At 37.6% G+C, this 17,637-nt stretch overlaps 1 protein-coding gene across 2 annotated transcripts; it reads left to right on the top strand.

Annotated features, from left to right (window-relative positions):
• Positions 1-971: 971 nt before the first annotated feature.
• On the top strand, positions 972-16,605 carry LOC149812401 (ubiquitin receptor RAD23d-like). Of its 2 annotated transcripts, XM_089992803.1 has the most exons (13): positions 972-1,201; positions 4,405-4,566; positions 7,315-7,350; positions 7,660-7,739; positions 7,854-7,922; positions 12,727-12,904; positions 13,683-13,835; positions 14,180-14,332; positions 14,435-14,500; positions 14,595-14,642; positions 14,750-14,859; positions 15,389-15,467; positions 16,369-16,605. In XM_089992803.1, the coding sequence occupies exons 1-13, from the start codon at positions 1,136-1,138 to the stop codon at positions 16,483-16,485; spliced, it is 1,317 nt and encodes a 438-aa protein (XP_089848929.1). In that variant the 5' UTR covers positions 972-1,135; the 3' UTR covers positions 16,486-16,605. The 2 variants fall into 2 exon arrangements, with proteins under 2 accessions (XP_089848929.1, XP_089848930.1); XM_089992804.1 differs by lacking the exon at positions 14,750-14,859 and having other exon boundaries at positions 973-1,201.
• The last annotated feature ends 1,032 nt before the right edge of the window (positions 16,606-17,637 follow it).

The following is a 17,637-nucleotide window of genomic DNA, read 5'->3' as shown; positions in this document are numbered from 1 at the left end:
TATGTCATAAATTCACAAATATTTAGCCAATATTTGCGATCTTCAATTTAAGTGGAGGGTCACACACATTTTTATGCGAATTCGTGAAGTATATGCAAATTAAGTAGGATGTTTGCGATGTTCAGTTTAAGTGGTGGTTCATACATATGTTTCTGTGAATTTGTGAAGTATATGTGGACTATTAGGATATTTGTGATGTTAGAGGTTTCGGTCAAACCGGATGTGCGCAAATAAATTTATACGATGTTTGCATTACATATGCGACTTAAGTAGGATATTTCTGATGCTTGAGGTTTTAGTATATCCGGATGTTCGCAAATAAATTTGTGCGAGCTTCGTGAGGTCGACATAAGAAACATGCGATTGTACATTTAAGTGGGAGTTTGCATTAGCTAACGGGCGGAGCGATAAATCACAAAACTTTGTATGTTCGCACATGTGAAAAGTAAAAAGGTCCTAACATAGTTGAGCGTTTGAAATTTTGGACATGAAGAGAATAGCGAAAATTATAAGGTATTTCAAACAAATGTGTCATTTTATTCGTACAATATAGTCATTTTTATGTTTTATGGGGTAACATATTAATCTTGACTTCATAATTAACATTAGCTCAACATCAAATAGTAGTAACAAATATTGGCGATATTATGAAAAAAAATGATCTATTAAGACTTATCTAATACAAAAAAAAATCAATATTTTTTTTAATGTCCCAATTTTTTTGTTTGTGATATTATCGTGTAATTATCTAGATACTTACATTTTTATATTTATTGTATTTTTTATTATATCTTATAATATCTTCTTGAAATTTTTATTCACAAAAACGTTTTTTTCTAATATCACGAAATTATCTCTTGTCAATAAGATCCCCATACTGAGATTTGTGACCATGGATCAATTAGAGAAGGGGGGCATTTCCCTAAATGTGACAAAAGTGTTGGTGGATAAATATTAATTAGAATGAAAACTTTGGTGGGCTCTTCGAGAGAGAGAGAGACCTTGCCGAGGTTGGTGTTTGGTGAGGGAGAGAGTGAGACGACTTGTTCTTTACCTCACACTGTGATAGATCCGGAGAAGACCAGAGAGAGAGCGAGAGAGAGTGAGAGAGAGAGAGAGAGAGAGAGAGAGAGAGATGAAGGTGTTCGTGAAGACGTTGAAGGGGAACCATTTCCAGATCGATGTGGAACCCTCCGATACGGTCCGTTTTATCTCCCACCCACTTCCCTCCCTTTGTTCTTTCTTGCGTCTTACGATTCGATCGTTATTGTTATTGTTTAGCAACGATTGTTTTGATCGTTAGAATTAGGGCATCATTGTGCGGATCGATGGTTAAATTGATCTCGTGGAGGGTTTTGTACCCTAGCTGAATCCTGATCGTGTCATCGTACCCCTTTTGTTTTTCAAGACTTTTTCTTCCGTTGGTGCGTTAATTGGAAGACAGAATTTTTCCCGTTGATTTGTTGGTTGTGGATCGTGGGCAATCGAGTTTTTCGTGACCATATTGTTATATCGTGGAATTTGATGTTTTTTTTGTCTTGAATTGACTTGTGGGGGTTGCAGTGAATTATGAGGATCTTGATTTTATGGGTTTTGAGATAATGACGAATTTGGGGATTCGTAACTCTGCTATTATTAGAAATTCTTCATGTATTGTAATTTCAATTGCTGTTGTTGGTTGTGGTGGTATTTTGTTCTGGAATTTTGGGTGCGGTTACTTCGGTTATACGATTTTTTCCTTCACCGTGTATTTGATTTATTTTTCAATTGGGAATTTGGATTCTTTTTCGAAGTTCGGTCGTAATTAGGGCTTCCTTTTCTACTACGGCCAGTGTCACTCTGATCAGCTTGTGACATGTTTGTGGAATATATTGAAATATCAGAAAAATTTCTGACGCCGTTTCGTTCCTCCTTCACATGCTCTTGTTGATCGTGTGATTGAACTTGGCCTCCGTTTTGTTCTTTTGATTGAGTGTGTTAACACGATATGAAATATACTCAAAGAAAGCTACATTTTCTACCTTATATCTAATGTAATGTCAGGGTTAACTGGTTAAAAGTCTGGAGCCTGTTAGACTTGGTTTGTGTGGTATTTATGTTTTCTAGAATTATACATGGTAAATAGGAAATCTTGACTCCAATGCCAGACTTCACCTGGAAAAAAAACACCCCTGTCTTTTGAGCTGCGGTAACTACAATTATTAAAGTGTTTCAAGTATAAAATATTAATAAATATTAACCATTGCAAATTGAGAAGGGTATGAATATGATACAATTTCAATAGTATAGACGAGGTTATTATTAGTTCAATATAATTCTGAAAGTCCTCCCCCCCACCACCACACACACACACACACACACTAATGTTGATTTGAGGTCAAGATCTGCAAAACGATTCAGCCTTGAGTAAACAGAAAAATTAAAGGAGAGAAAGGTTATTTGTATTATCGTATAAATTTTACACACACGTCGACCTGTTGTCTGAGTGTTCACTAAAGATCTTTCCATTTGTGTATGTATATATATATATATATATATATATATATATATATATATATATTATGTGTGTGTGTGTAGGGGTGGGCAACTGGCCGGCCTGTTGGGAAAACCTCGGCCCACGGACCGCCCGTGGGCCTAATCAGGCAGGGCCGGACATATATATATATATATATATATATATATATATATATATATATATATATATATATATACGGGCCGGGCCTCCCGGCCTGTTTCCCACCCCTATATATATAAAGCTTCTAGTTCATGGCTTTGTGAGTTAGAATTTAAGAAAATGATTAAATTATAATTACCTTTCATTCAAAGGAAATATTAGTTTAAAATACATAAGGACAAACAAATGCAAATATAAAAGAAAAAATTTAAAAAAATATTTATCTTTAATTAATTCTTTAATGTTTTCCCTATTTTTTGGTCTTTTGTCTTTTTTCCATACAAACTATGACTTTGGTTTTCTACTTTTAAATAGTTTTTAGGCAATCCGTGTTATATATGTAATGCCCGAGAAAATATTGCATTTATTATTTACTTTCTTGTCGGATTGATAAGCTGAGGTTAGGCTGACCCCGACCAGTTACATCAAGATAGCAATTCACATATTATTTTTATTATTTACTTTTACACTATAAAAAGGTTGATAGTTTTTACTTTTTTGGACTTAATATGTCAATTGAAGAAAGAAGATACCGAAAAATTAAATCCTATAAAAAATGTCAATCTTTGGGAAAGAGACGTGTGCCTTGCTTCCCATTAAAGAGGTGGAGCAAAAGCCGTTAAAGAACTATGCCTTTAACACCTCTTAAAATGCGTTTGAAAACAGAGGATGGAATATTTTGCTGATAGGGGAGGGTGCTAATGCTGCCTGTTCATTTAAGATTGTACGCATTTAAGCCTCCATTTATGCTGCATTTGCATAATGATTGGACCCTAATTTGCTGTGGATGAGAACTATGAGGATATGCATGGATGATAACTTGGAGTTTATGAGGATATGCATGACTCAGTCTCTTTTAGGTGCTCCACTTTTAGTATCAGTGAATCCAGATACTATTTGGATTATTCTGGTACCTTTGTATGAATACTGAAATTGCTTTCAAAAAGAAAGAAATCAAGGTAAAAGTATAGTATATGAACTTTATTGTCTGGGCCTCTTCAAATATGGTTAAATTTGGAATTATAGACCTTGAAAATGTTGTTGCAAAAACCCTCTTAAATGTAAGTCATCCAGAATAACTCATTCCGTTTGATTCTCAAAATTCTGTGATTGGTTCTGGAGATTGTGTTTGAGTCTCTAGAGAAATTGACTGCTTAAGCATGATCATACTTATTAGTTGTCATGTGAAAACAGATTTTTTTATGAGTTATCACAATGGTTTTTTTGTTCGTATAAATGAAGGGATTTAAATCACTGAAAATGAACTTGATCTTGAAATTTATCTTTTATGCACCCTTCTATATGCATTCCACATGTATGTCCTCATGTAGTTATTCCATAGGTTTCTGATACATTTATTTTGATAGAAACCATGTTTGCTCTGAATCATTGGAGCTCCTTGGTGACTTTCATATGCTAAGCTACTAACATGTTACTCCTTGTGGCCAAGGATGGGTAATTGGTCTTGCTCTAGCTTGATGCTGAGCAGTAGAAAATTCCGAACTTAATATGGAAACATATTGTTCTCAAGGTTCATAGGGATAATATCCCATTTGATATGGATAATAGATTGATGTTGATACTTCTGTATAGTTTGTTTTCATGAATGCTGGTCTGTTCCATTTTGTTGCTAAATTGTTCCTTTTTCATACTCAGCATTTCTTTCTTTTTTGCACATGTGGCAAATTTCAATGACATTTGTGACTTTTTGGATACTTCTTTTTTTCTAGGTTGCTGCCATTAAGAAACACATAGAAACCATCCATGGTCAAGATGTTTATCCACGTGCTCAACAACTACTTATTCATCAAGGAAAGGTTCTTAAAGATGAAACCACACTAGTTGACAATAACGTTGCTGAAAATAATTTCATTGTCATAATGCTAACTAAAGTAAGTTCTGTTTCTCTTATCTGGCTAGAATATTTGGTGGCTGTTTAATGTTTGATTGTATCATGATCATAACTTTTGATTTTGACAGTCAGTTATAATTGAATTTGGGTTTGATCACTATTTATTCCTGTTTGTTATGAAGGTGTTGCTTTCATCTTTGCATAGCTTGCGCGTGTTATTGGTTGATAAAGAAAGGGGAAGAAAATATTGCCTTAATAGTATTCATTGGAAATCTGGATTTGGTGTTTGTGAAAATTCTTAATAGAAACAATAAGTGCCTCCTCTTTAAAGGAAGAAACAAGAAACCAGTATCAGATTTTTGGAGCTGTATCTTTCATATTTCGTATGATGCAAGCCATTTAGTTTCTCTTCATAAAGGAGTTGATCTTGGAAATGCCTCAAGTTTACTTCTTTATGCTGGAAATGGACCCTAACCAGTTGAAAACCATAAAGGGGGCCACCTTCTCTATTAGATGATAGGAGAAAAGATGAACTAGGCATATGCACTTTCTGCCACCACTCTTTCGTGGTTGCCTTGGTATTCCACCGTCCCAAGTACTCATCCGATATCATGGGGAGGCATGCTTTATCTGGAAGGTTCTATTTTCAAGCAGCTGGATTGCTGGAGTCACTTTTGCATTTTTTTTTCCAGTTTTTTCCTATAGTTTTTCTATTTGAACCTGACATCTGAATTGATAAAGAGTCATCCAGGGGCAAAAGGGTAGCTGCACATGATTTTCATCCCTATAGTCAGACTGGTTTGTCTTATGCCATTTGAATTTCTCCTCATCCAATTCATTTTTCCGGCATATCCTTTGCCTGAAATAAGTGATGTTCTTCTCCATCCATTGTTGTTATAATGTCATTTTAAGTGCTCAATGCCACAGTAGCATCCAAATTTCCTCCTTTTGTGTGATCCATCAAGCTATATGGAACATCACATGCTATTGTGCTGGAAAGTCTGGTCTGGAAACAATCTACTCACGAGAGGTATGGGCATATCTATTGCAGTCAATTCCATATAAACACACCTTATAGCCATCTACCTTCCGTAGCTTGCAGGTTCTTTCATATGGATGGCTTCTTCTAGGCAACCCTGTGCGGATGTTCTTGTTTGAGGCAATGTCTCATGAAGTGTCCTAGAGAAATCATCGCTCTGATTGCACTGTTAAAGCACCCTTTGCCCCTATTTTTCATATGAAAGTCATCCATGTTGGAATTTAGATTAGTAATTAAAACCTTGCAGCTTGTTTGTGAATTATGATACAAATTTCCAATATTTTGTATTGAGTAGGCCTCTTCTCACACTAATTCACATCAATAATGGAAAGTGTTGTTTTCTCGAGTAGCACTATGCTATTTTAAACTGTGCAAGTATGGTGGTAAAATTTCATGCACGGTCAATTGTTGCTTCACTCTGTGACTTGCAGTTGGGAAATTCTACAAGGAATAATTTGCACCTTTGCTCAATGTAAAAAATTATTTCTTTAACATTTCAACCTTTGCTGCATGTGTTAATAACTATTTGGGGATAAAGCATGACAAATTATGAGATTATTTTGGTTATACCATACATAAATATTCTGTTGTCTTTAAAGCAATCCAAAGAGACTAAGTATCATTGCCTGACACATTTGTTTGGCTATGGAATGTCTCTTGTTGCATAGTCCTTGTATATTGTTATGGGATGTTAGATTCTGCGGGGTAATATGTGTCCTATGTGGAGAAGACGGTGCACGTGTGTTGAGTTGATTTGATGATGTGTCCTATGTGGAGAAGACAGTGTGTGTGTGTTGATTTGATTTGATGAGTAGAATCTGGTCTATGGCTTGAATAGGGTGGAAGTTATAATTTAATCATTACAAATGCCGCTGTTTCATTAGTGGTTTTGCTCTTAATATCGTTATTTCTCTGTGGAAATCTTTTGTATGAAGTTTTGGGAGTATATTATTGTGTGATGTTGATCTCGGCTGGCTGTGCTTTCCTGTCTGTTCCCTTATGGTGCATTTGATGCATGGAGCAAGTTGTCCAGGACAACAGAGTCACACTCCTGGGGTGGGTCTCTTTTGTCCTGACAAACTGGGATGCAAGGCATCCAATGTGTTGGGACAAGTTGCCCCACATTTGCTTCCACCAGGGGGGCCATACGAAGAGGGACACAACAGTTCCTGCAGACCGTTGTGTCTCTAGATTGAAACTTACCTTTAGAGCCCTTTGCCCTTCAAATATGCTCTTTGATATGATCACAATGATCCCATAAATTTTATTGTCAGAAGAGATGTTTCATTAGCATGCAGAAGTTACATATGGCTATTGGATGAATGGGTAACTGTGACAAGAGAGGAGAAAATTATGGTCTTTCTTTGAAGTTCATACATAGGAATGGACTACTGTTGTATGAATAATTGCTTGGCAAGTATACTCTTATACTTTGAATAATACTTTGATTGATCATTCTTTTTTTCCTTCATTGTTGTTTTTTGAATTTAAATTTCATTTCATACATTGATTTGCTGATAGCAAGGAGTACACAGACACACACTGAAACATACACTCATGAACATGGCATATACATATTTTTTGATTGGCTTTGACTGGTAAATTGCATGGTTTGTTGTATTGAAATATCTATTCTCTATCTGTTCCAACTTTCATTAAATTACTCTATTTGTATGATATTCTGGACTTTTTGTTACCAGTTCCATTTCAACTAACATAACCTTTACCTTGTTATGTTTTTTTGTGCAGTCCAAGGGCTCATCAAGCGGAGCTTCCACAACTCCAGTAATGTTTTTTCCCTATTTTTCGCACAAGTTCTGTACTATTTTTGCATCTTGTCTGTATCATAGACTTTTTGAATTATGTTGATCTAATTCTTTAACTATTCAAACCTGTTAAGCATCTTCTCTGGCCTGTTGCTAGCTTATTTAGTTGGTTATTTGTATTTAGTTTGTGACATGCCAAAGGGTGGCTGTGCCCACTTCTGGGCTTGCAACCATAATATCTTGATTGTTTTGCATTAATATTGGTATCATACTGTTTAATGTAATTCAGGGGGCTTTTATCTATGTATTTTTATGTTTATTTATTTAGGCTCCAGCAAGTTCTCTGCCCTCTAATCCTTCAGCTTTGTTGTCGGCAGCTCCTCAAGCTGCTGCACCAACCCCATCTCTGTAAGTCATTTGGATTTGTTGGCGATATCTTGCTGATTTTCTTTAGGTCTTATTATGTTATTACATGTTGATGCTTGTTAATTTTGTTTTTTGTCATTCTTTCACTGGAAGCAGTGCCCCACCTGTGATCGCTCCAACTCCAACTGCAAGTGGGGCTCCGGCACCTACGCCTACTACATCATCGTAAGTTTGTGAACAAGTTCATAATATGGCTACTGTATTGATGTGCATTCTTTTGTGATTATAATTTCAATTTTGAGGGGGCTGACATCCACAGGTTTCTTGTTCCTTCAAGAATATTGTCATTGGTATCTTAGCTTGTCTAAGGGACTGGATGTGTATTTCAACCATGTAGTTGCCTACACATTTATGAAGCTGCCATCTTGTGCATGCACATAACCCGCACCACCACCCTCCTCTCTCTCTCATGCATTTGTATGCTCATGAATATTTAAGGTTAGAGTGAATATCAAGAATTCAGTATTTATCCTTGAATAAAAAAAGAAAGAAGGGTTCAGGCTAAGGCTCTTCTTCCACAACATAGCTGCGCTAGCAGGTACTACGAGCCCTCTGCCCTACACATCTAACCAGCTCTCGTTTGGTTATTTACTCTTATCTGGAGAAGGGTAACCTTGTGTACCATTTGTTCCTTTTGATGAATTTACACTGATGAGTATATGCTACCACTATTGAACATGTAATATTTCAATTGCTAGGGTTATCTGGTACATTTTTGTTGACAATGGAAATGGATGACAACATGTCCTTTTTTCCCTAGTTAATCAAAACAACCCACCTAGTATGTGTCTATGGTCTCTCTCTCTCTCTCTCCAATGCCGAGCACACATGACATGCACATGATAATCTGAGCTCTATGTGACCTACAACTTGTGCATTACTGAAATCTATGTAATTTCTATAGGTGGTTCAAATGAGAAAATATTGTTTTTTTTTAAGTGGAATGAAACAAATATTGGTTTTTAATGATTTATTAGACTCCCTAGGGGCAAGTTTTACGCCCACGGAGTTTTACGCTGCCAAGACAGCTGCCGTAAGTACGGCAGGCAAAGCCAGCAGCTAGGCCTCTGATCCTGGAGGTGGTTTCTCTGTGTAAATATCAAAAAATGATTTATTAGTCTTTATTTCAAATTTTTTATTTTAAGCTTAATTTCATGGGAAAAAGGGGCACATAGTTTAATTTTAGAAATTATCTACGTTAATTATCCAATTTTGATGAAGCAAGTTAAATATTTCTTTTATGTATTCAAGAAATGGAATTCTTAGCACATGAGATTTGGCCCTCATCTTGTGATTTACCACTTCCAATAAGGTGATAAAATCAAGAGATGCTGTCATTTAGTATCACTGGCTGATCTAATTTTGCTAAGATGTTTATATTGGTGCAATTTGGCAGTAGTTGATATTGACATTTTGTTATTTCTCTCTTCTTAGTCACTTGTGGAACATTTGCGTGATGCTAATTTGCAGAATGGTCATTTGTAGTTCCACATCAGGTTAACTAAATAAACCATATTTTGCTCACCACAAGGTGAGCAATTCTGGGAATTGAGTTACTTAGTAGGTCGCATTTTGCATGTTAGGGGAGAGCAATATGGGCAAAAAAGTGACGGTTTAGGCAAGTTTTCTAAATCTAGTTTCTTTTGCTAGCTTTCTTTATTAGGTTAAAAATCCTAGATTCTGTTGGTTCATTTACAGGATTTGATAGTCATTGTGAACTTAAGCCTAAGGGACTCTCTCTTTCATAAAGTGAAATTGAAAGGAAGGCTTGAATATGAAGAATTAGTTCAAACTTCAAATCATACTTCTCAGGGAATAGGACTTATCTTCTCTCTCTGAGATCTGATCGAGTTATCTAGATGTCCTTTTTGAAGGTCTCCCATGAACTGTGTAACATTCATATCAAGTAAACATGAAATGAAAAGGCAGAAGTACAAACCAAGGATTGACACTGGACTTAGACGAATCAGGTTTATGATATGTTTGACTTGACTGGGCCATCTTGTGCTAAGCTCCTAGCCAGTGTTGTGAAAAGCGTTGAGGCGTAGCGAGGCGCTATCTGAGGTGAGGCATAAGCCTCGAGGCGTAAAGCGTAAGCCTCAATTTTTTTTTTTAAAACTTAAAAAAACTTTAAAAATATCTAAAATTATAAATAAAAAAAATTTCTTTATTGATGAAGCAACAACCAGCAAGAAATAAAAAATGTCAAATAAATACTGAAAAAATATGAGATTAACATGTAAAAGTAACATTAATGCAACAACTTGATCTATGTAAGTATCTAAAAAATAAAACATGGGCATTCATTAAATAAAAAATTAACATTAAAGAACATCCAAACGTGATCTCAATGTCCAAACGAATATTCTAAATCTTAAAGACCATTTAGATGATCTTGTATAAGGAGGAAAGAGGATAAAGACATAACACGATATAATTTAATGCAACAAGGGAACATCCAATGAACAAATTTTTGTTTTTTTCAACAAAGGAACATCCAATGAAAATAAAATGCTAATACAAATACAACAAGGGAACAAAAAGTAGAACAATACAACAGTCTACTGTGTGCACATGCTAATAAAAACCATTCATTATAAATGAAATGCAAACGACACTCATTTCAACAATATAAAAACAAAACAGGAAACAAAAAAAGAAACCAGCTAAGGTTTTTCAACAAACACTATATGGGATGTTGTTCATTGCATGGATGAATGGCATCAGGTTGACCTCTACCATCGGAAGTAGAGGTCACGCATGGGCTGCAAAATCCATCAAATGCACTAGACGTGCCTGTGATAGCACGCTAACAGCACAATAGTGCAGAGTCGCTGATTTTCACATACACACTCGTTGAAAGGGGGGAGGAGCATCAACGATTGAGAGAGAGGGGGGAAAGAGCACACCAGACCTTCGAGAGAGGGAGAGCGAGCCGGCTCAGTGGTGGCGACGTGGGCAAGTGAGGAGTGGGAAGCGTGAGCAGGAGAGGAGAGGGAAGCACGAGCCAGAGAGGAGCTGGAGGTTGAGCAGGCGAATGTGGAGCGTGAAAATGCCTTTTTTTACTAACCTAATCAATTAAAATTGCGTGTAAACCCCTAATTTCTGGTCAAATGGGGGCTTTGACCCTCATTTGACCAAAAAATTAGAGGCGTATACGCCTCGGCTTGAGGCGCGCCTCAAGGCGTATGAGGCGCATGCCTTGAGCCTTTTGCACTTTATATGTGCGCCTCAAGGCATAAAGCCCCTCGCCTTGAGGCGAGGCGCGCTTTTTGCCCCTTGAGGCGCGTTTTTAATAACACTGCTTCTAGCAAATAGGTCTATAAGGGAGCGTTTGGTTGTGGGGACGCAGCCCGACCTCACCGGCATCCTCTCTGGCACGACACCATCCTCTTTGGCACCATAGAAGGTGCTCTCTCTCTCTCTCTGTGTGCCATTGTGTGAACCCTAACCCAATTTTAGGATTAGGGTTTGGTAAATCCGATTTTTTTATATACTTTAGATTTTAAGAGTTTTGTATTTTAATCCCTATTTTTGCAATTTATTGAGTGAATGATGCTAAATCTGATTTTTTTTATATGCTTTAGATTTTAGGGATTTTATATTTTAATCCTTATTTTTTCAATTTATTGAGTGAATGATGCTTATATGATTTTTTTTTTCTGATATGCTTTAGATTTTAAGGGTTTTGTATTTTAATTCCTATTTTTGCAATTTATTCGGTGAATGGTGCTAAATCTGATTTTTTTATATGCTTTAGATTTTATGTTTTTTTGTATTTTAATTCGTATTTTTCAATTTATTGAGTGAATGATGTTAAATACAATTTTGTGTTGGATATGCTTTAGATTTTAAGGGTTTTGTATTTTCGGATATACTTTAGATTTTTGGATTGCATGCTAAATCCATTTTTTTTTATGCTTAGAATATGATTTTTACCTTTTTTTTTTTATCAAAAAACACAAATTTTAAACATTTGTATCCAAGTTGTCCACAATGATGAATCAAACGTGGGACACATGGACAGTAGTGTTCTAACCTATGTCACATGGACACTCCATTTTGCCTTCCGTACCCCTGTCGACACACATGTCCCCATGTCGGCACGTGTCGACACCTGGACATGCCATTTTACCCTCTGTATTTATAATTATAATTTCAGTTTATAATTTTATATTTTCGGTATATAATAAATATTTTAGATATATCATATATATAGATTATATTCAGTTTATTTTGTATTTATGTGATATATATATATATATATATATATAGTCGTGTCCCTGTACCCACATTTTTGAAATTGTTGTGTCGTACCCGTACCCGTACCCAGGTGACATGGGTTCTAACGTGGTTGCGATGCAAATGCTAGACAAAGACACCATGTAATTGCCTTGGACAGGGTCAGAATAGAACAGAACATAGTGTCCTTGTCCAGCATTGTTTGCGAATCAAACACCCTCTAAATGAAATGCAAGTCAGCTGTAGGTTTTAGGTCGAAATGTAGATGGATCTTGTTTCTAGTTGGTTGTAGGTGCATATCTTAAAACACTGGGTTAAGATGAAGAACACTTGTACCCGCTGATGCAAACTTATACAAATGACGTGCATTCAGGTAAGGCCCTTTATATTTTCCTTTATATTTGGAAAAGTCAAATATCTGTCCACTGAGACTCCGTTGCTTAGCAATGTTTGTCATGCTTCTAGACAAACTCTGCCTACCTGAGTGCACATCATTTTGGGTTGTTTAAGTCCTCTCATTTGCTTAACAATGTTTTTTGTTCCATTTTTTGATGAAAAGGCCTGCTATAAATTCCTTTACTGCATCAGTCCAACTACTTTAGTTCTTGACAAAGTGACATTCTTCTTTTTCCCCTCAACTGCATTTGCTATTGTTGCATATGCTATGATTTACAGTTTTCTGTGGGTCATTGATGTTTTCACTGAATGTCGGTAATCTTTGATTCAGTCCAAATTCGGATGCTTATGGACAAGCGGCGTCAAATCTTGTTGCTGGAAGTAACTTGGAACAAGCCGTTCAGCAGATTCTTGACATGGGTGGAGGAAGTTGGGACAGGGAAACAGTTGTGCGTGCTCTGCGAGCTGCATACAACAACCCTGAGAGAGCTGTTGAGTACTTATACTCGGTTAGTGTGGTTTCATGACAAGTTCACTCTGGCAGTTGCACTGATTTCCCTGTTTCTTGGAAGGGTGGTTCTAATTGGCTTTGAATCTGTTTTTCATGGTTAGGAGTGGAAGGTAGTGTTATTTTGTATGATGCTGTTCTATTGAAAATATAGTGTAGGAAAAGGCATATTAGAAAATGCTTCAGCTTAATTGAGTGCAATTTTGCAGGCATAAGTAGAGACTTTGCAAAATGATGTTTTACATGTCTACATGAGAATTAACTCGTGGTTTACTGGGGCTGATCGTGCTGATGGATTGAATGTTCATGGCAAAAGCTCTCTTGGTTAATTGAGTGCAATGTTTGCACAAATGAGTTCACAAAATGATATTTTAATCTGACAATGGAGATAATCACGATATATTAAACTTGTTTGCTCTTTCCAAAGTTGGTGTTCATAGGGGTTGTTAGACCAAGCTTTGTTGACAACCATTGTTTTCTTTGTGCATTTTTTCCTTTTCTTTTTAAATTAGTGTGATGCAACCTTTTGAAATAAAAGGTTATAATAATCTGACTAGTTTTTTTTTCTAGTTTTGCATTATCATTGATGTTGCGTGCATCTAAAGAAATTTCAAGAATCTACTATTTCCAGTCAGAGTCAGCTATATGTATGCAGTCACTATATCTTGTAGTGACTAGTTCCTGTTATCAGTTTCCATGCTTTTCTTTTGTTTATTCTGTTGTTTCCCGAAGCTTGGTTTATCCAGGTTTTATCGCTGACTCTTGTTTTTCCATGTTAGGGCATTCCTGAGCAAGCAGAAGCACCACCACCTGTTGCTCGATCTCCTACAACTGGGCAAGCTACAAACCCTTCAGTTCCTGCACCACCATCAGCTCAGCCAACGGTTCCTACCAGTGGTCCAAATGCTAATCCTTTAGATCTTTTTCCTCAGGTACTAACTTGGAAGGTTTTAGGTTCTTGAGTCTGATGTTTTCTTTGTGCAAATTTTCTTTTTCTTTTTAAAATAGTGTGATGCAACCTTTTGAAAGAAAAGGTTGTAATAATCTGAATATAGTTTTTTTCTAGTTTTACATTATCATTGATGTTGCGTGCATGTAAAGAATTTCAAGAATTTACTGTTTCCAGTCAGAGCTGGCTATATGTATGCAGTCACTATATCTTGTAGTGACTAGTTCCTGTTATCAGCTTCCATTCTTTTCTGTCGTTTATTCTGTTGTTTCCAAAGCTTGGTTTACCCAGGTTTTACACTCGCTGACTCTTGTTTTTCCATGATAGGGCATTCCTGAGCAAGCAGAACCACCACTACCTGCTGTTCGATCTCCTACAACTGGGCAAGCTACAAACCCTTCAGTTCCTGCACCACCATCAGCTCAGCCAACTGTTCCTTCCAGTGGTCCAAATGCTAATCCTTTAGATCTTTTTCCTCAGGTACTAACTTGGAAGGTTTTAGGTTCTTGAGTCTGATGGATTTTGGAATTTGGGTCATACTAATTTTATTTTTCTTGTTTTATCTTTTTCCTATGCCAACAGGGTCCTCCAAGCGTGGGTTCTAATGTTGGGGGTGGCAGTTTGGACTTTCTACGTAACAGTCAACAGGTATTAGAATGCTGTAACTAAAAACCTCTTTATGAAATGTCAACATATATCTTACATTATGACATTATGAGCTGACACTGTTCAATTTTTTTAGTTCCGAGCCTTGCGGGCCATGGTACAAGCCAACCCTCAGATTTTGCAGGTCTTTTCCATTTCCTTCTACCTTATTTCTTGCTTTCTTCTTCCCTTTATGATGTTACATGCCACTTCATGCTCTGTTTCTCCAATTTTGCACCTTCTGTTTGATAGGCAATGCTTCAAGAATTGGGTAGACAAAATCCTCAACTTATGAGGCTCATTCAAGAGCATCAGGTTGACTTTCTTCGTCTTATAAATGAGCCCGTGGAAGGGGCAGAGGGGTAAGAAATGTGGAACTCCAACATTTGATTATCATGTTTTTTTTCCCCTGATTTATAACCTGAAGAAACCACAGCCGACGCAAAGACCTGGTCACACCTCGCTGGTGGTGTAAAACTCTGAGGCTCGGACCTCCACTCCTGGGGTCTATATTGGGCGTTGGCTTGCACAGAGAGGTGACACCTATGTCACGGGGACTCGCCCAACTGGGTGCCTCACCCATGTCGACGCGATGCGGGTGCGGCACCCGGGTCGCACCCCCACCCGATGCGGTCAACCTGACCCTGGGTGCAGTCAACACACCCAGGGTCATTTATGTCCAACTTTTGGACTATATATATAGATATAATTTTTTATATTTTTGCCGCACCCCCGCACCCGCACCCATGTGACATAGGGTGACACCCATGGGAATCGAATCTTGACCACCTGTCAAGCGGCCAAGGCTCCACCCCACTATGCCAACTCCCCTTAGGGCACAATTATCATGTTGGTTGATTATTCATTCTGATATTTGTAATTGCAAAACAGGGATCTCCTCGCCCAGCTGGCTGCAAGCATGCCTCAGGCTGTGCAAGTTACTCCTGAGGAGCGTGAAGCTATTGAGCGTGTAAGTTGCTGGTAGCTTTTCCCGTATTTTGGACTTAGATTAATGACTTATTTGAAGGTCTTCTTATGACTTGTATTCTTTTCTGTTTTATGTTGAAACCACATTAAATGTTCATGTGACAGTTACAACTAAGTCTTCCGTCATTCCATGTCATTCCATGTGACATGTATTCACCACCTTTTCAATTTGCCATATACTTTTCATTGAATTTCAAAATGCCCATTCAATCTTTTTTCATGTGTCAACAGAACAATCTCTGCATAATGTTATTCTAATAGAAGTGATAGGGTGGCAGGATGAAGTAGAAATTGAGTGTACAATGTCATGCTGCTAGTTTTACAAAAACAAAGGACATCTATGGAATTATCTGAACAATAAATTGGGTAAAAGCTGTTATATTTTCATATATGGCAATGGGAAGTTGGAGCATATCAGCTTATTTTCAAGCTCAACTGCTCAGTCACAGAAATCACCTTCCTTCTAACACCATATGAGAAAAAAATTACCGGGTGTGCACATTTTCTGTGAAAGCAAGAATGTGCTTATGGAAAATGACTTTGTGAAAGTGGCAGCATGACATTTGCCAGCTTGAATTTGGGTTCTGTTATTGTTTCCCCGTCACTCTCATACATCGTCCTGTCACTATCACCTTTCTTAATGTTTCTCAAAATCCAACTTCACTTTGTGGCTTGTAAATGTCGCATCAACATCACATTGGTGGATATGATTTTCTGTTAGGTTATGAGGATAGCATATGCTCATAGTGCATGTAAATATGAAGTGTCGGAGCCCTAAGCTGCATTAGCTGTTATGCAGATTCTTGTTTTTCAGGTGGCTGATCTTTTTTGTGTTCTCCATGCTAAAAATTTGCATATCTTTCTGGTTCATATGTTGTTTGCAGCTGGAGGCTATGGGTTTCAATAGGGAAATCGTGCTGGAGGTGTTCTTTGCATGCAACAAGAATGAGCAGTTGGCTGCCAATTATCTTCTGGATCACTACAACGAATTTGAAGAGTGAATAGTTGTATGCTTTCCCTTCTTTTATTGGATCCTCTCCGAGCCGTACTTTTGTAACGTGGATAAAAACCGGGTGTAGTGGACAGTTTAACCTTGCAAATATATATGGTTGCTTCCTACATTTGAATATTGTACATTGTTTGTGTGAATCTGAGTTTTCATGGCAATCTTCTGTTGAAGTTTGAATTTAAACTTAAGCATTCAGGGGCTACCTCACCGGATGTGTGATGTATCAACTGAGGCATGATGGTATGAGTTGTGAACGTAGCTACATGCCTATGTCCACCTGTGTGCATGCCAGGCTCATGCACATACTAACCTTAGATTGTGGCCTTCTTCTTGGCTCTGTATGATGTATGTCACAGTAGATTGGTTGAGCAAGTGTGTCGTTCAGAAGCATGACTTTGTGTAAACAGGGGTAATCTTCCGGTGTTGCATCAATCATGGGGGTAAGGTCTCTACTTAGTTTTGCAAAAACCTGGTTTCAAGAGAACCTTGGTGTAATCGGGTTAACACCCAAAACCAGGTTTTTAACCTTGAAGCATGGTTTTTGTCTTCTTTTCAGGGTCATCCAAACATATCCTTGGTGTGTTTCGGCTCATGCATACTATAGCCTTGAGGGTTCCACGCGCCTGGCTAGGTGGGTTGGCTTAAAAGCATCTAAGTTGAAAGACACTGCAAGCTCGACAACTAAGGTGTGAATCCTTGGCTGTCAGGCCAAAGGTGGGAGTACTGCTGGGGGGCATGGTGGGCCTCAAGAGTTTTAACAGCGGAGGCCCGCACCTGGGCTGTCTGGGTTTACACTCATTTCGGTTGCAGACATTGAGAACCGGGTTTTTTCCCTTGGTTGAGCCAAGAAAAACAAACTGGTACAGTATCTAAGAAGCATTAATGCATGAATCCTTTAAGAAGCATGAGGAAAGTAAAACATGAAGAGGAAGTTTAGGACAGATAACAGAGAGCTTTATCTGCAGGTCTGGTCTGCATGGATCCAAACCGGTGTTTAAGCCTGTGGGCATCCCAAGCGTGTGTTGTCTGCCATACTATTTATGCTTGTGCAACCAATTGCCAGAAAATTGAATATATTGGTTGAAAATCCTCAAAATTCTTGATTTTCAGTGGGTACATGAGGTGTTTGGATGCACCCACTTAT

Source organism: Nuphar pumila, chromosome 17, assembly GCF_984573655.1.
Source record: "Nuphar pumila chromosome 17, dmNupPumi1.hap1.1, whole genome shotgun sequence".
NCBI lineage: Eukaryota > Viridiplantae > Streptophyta > Magnoliopsida > Nymphaeales > Nymphaeaceae > Nuphar > Nuphar pumila.
The sequence above is the reverse complement of the archived record's forward strand: the minus strand, read 5'-3'. Positions and strand labels throughout refer to the sequence as shown.

What these genes read in the sequence shown, in the direction of transcription:
- LOC149812401 (XM_089992803.1), top strand. Translation starts at nt 1,136, where the DNA reads ATGAAGGTGTTCGTGAAGACGTTGAAGGGGAACCATTTCCAGATCGAT. An exon ending in CCTACGCCTACTACATCATC is followed by an intron (nt 7,923 to 12,726) that starts GTAAGTTTGTGA and finishes TCTTTGATTCAG; the next exon opens with TCCAAATTCGGATGCTTATG. An exon ending in TTCTACGTAACAGTCAACAG is followed by an intron (nt 14,501 to 14,594) that starts GTATTAGAATGC and finishes CAATTTTTTTAG; the next exon opens with TTCCGAGCCTTGCGGGCCAT.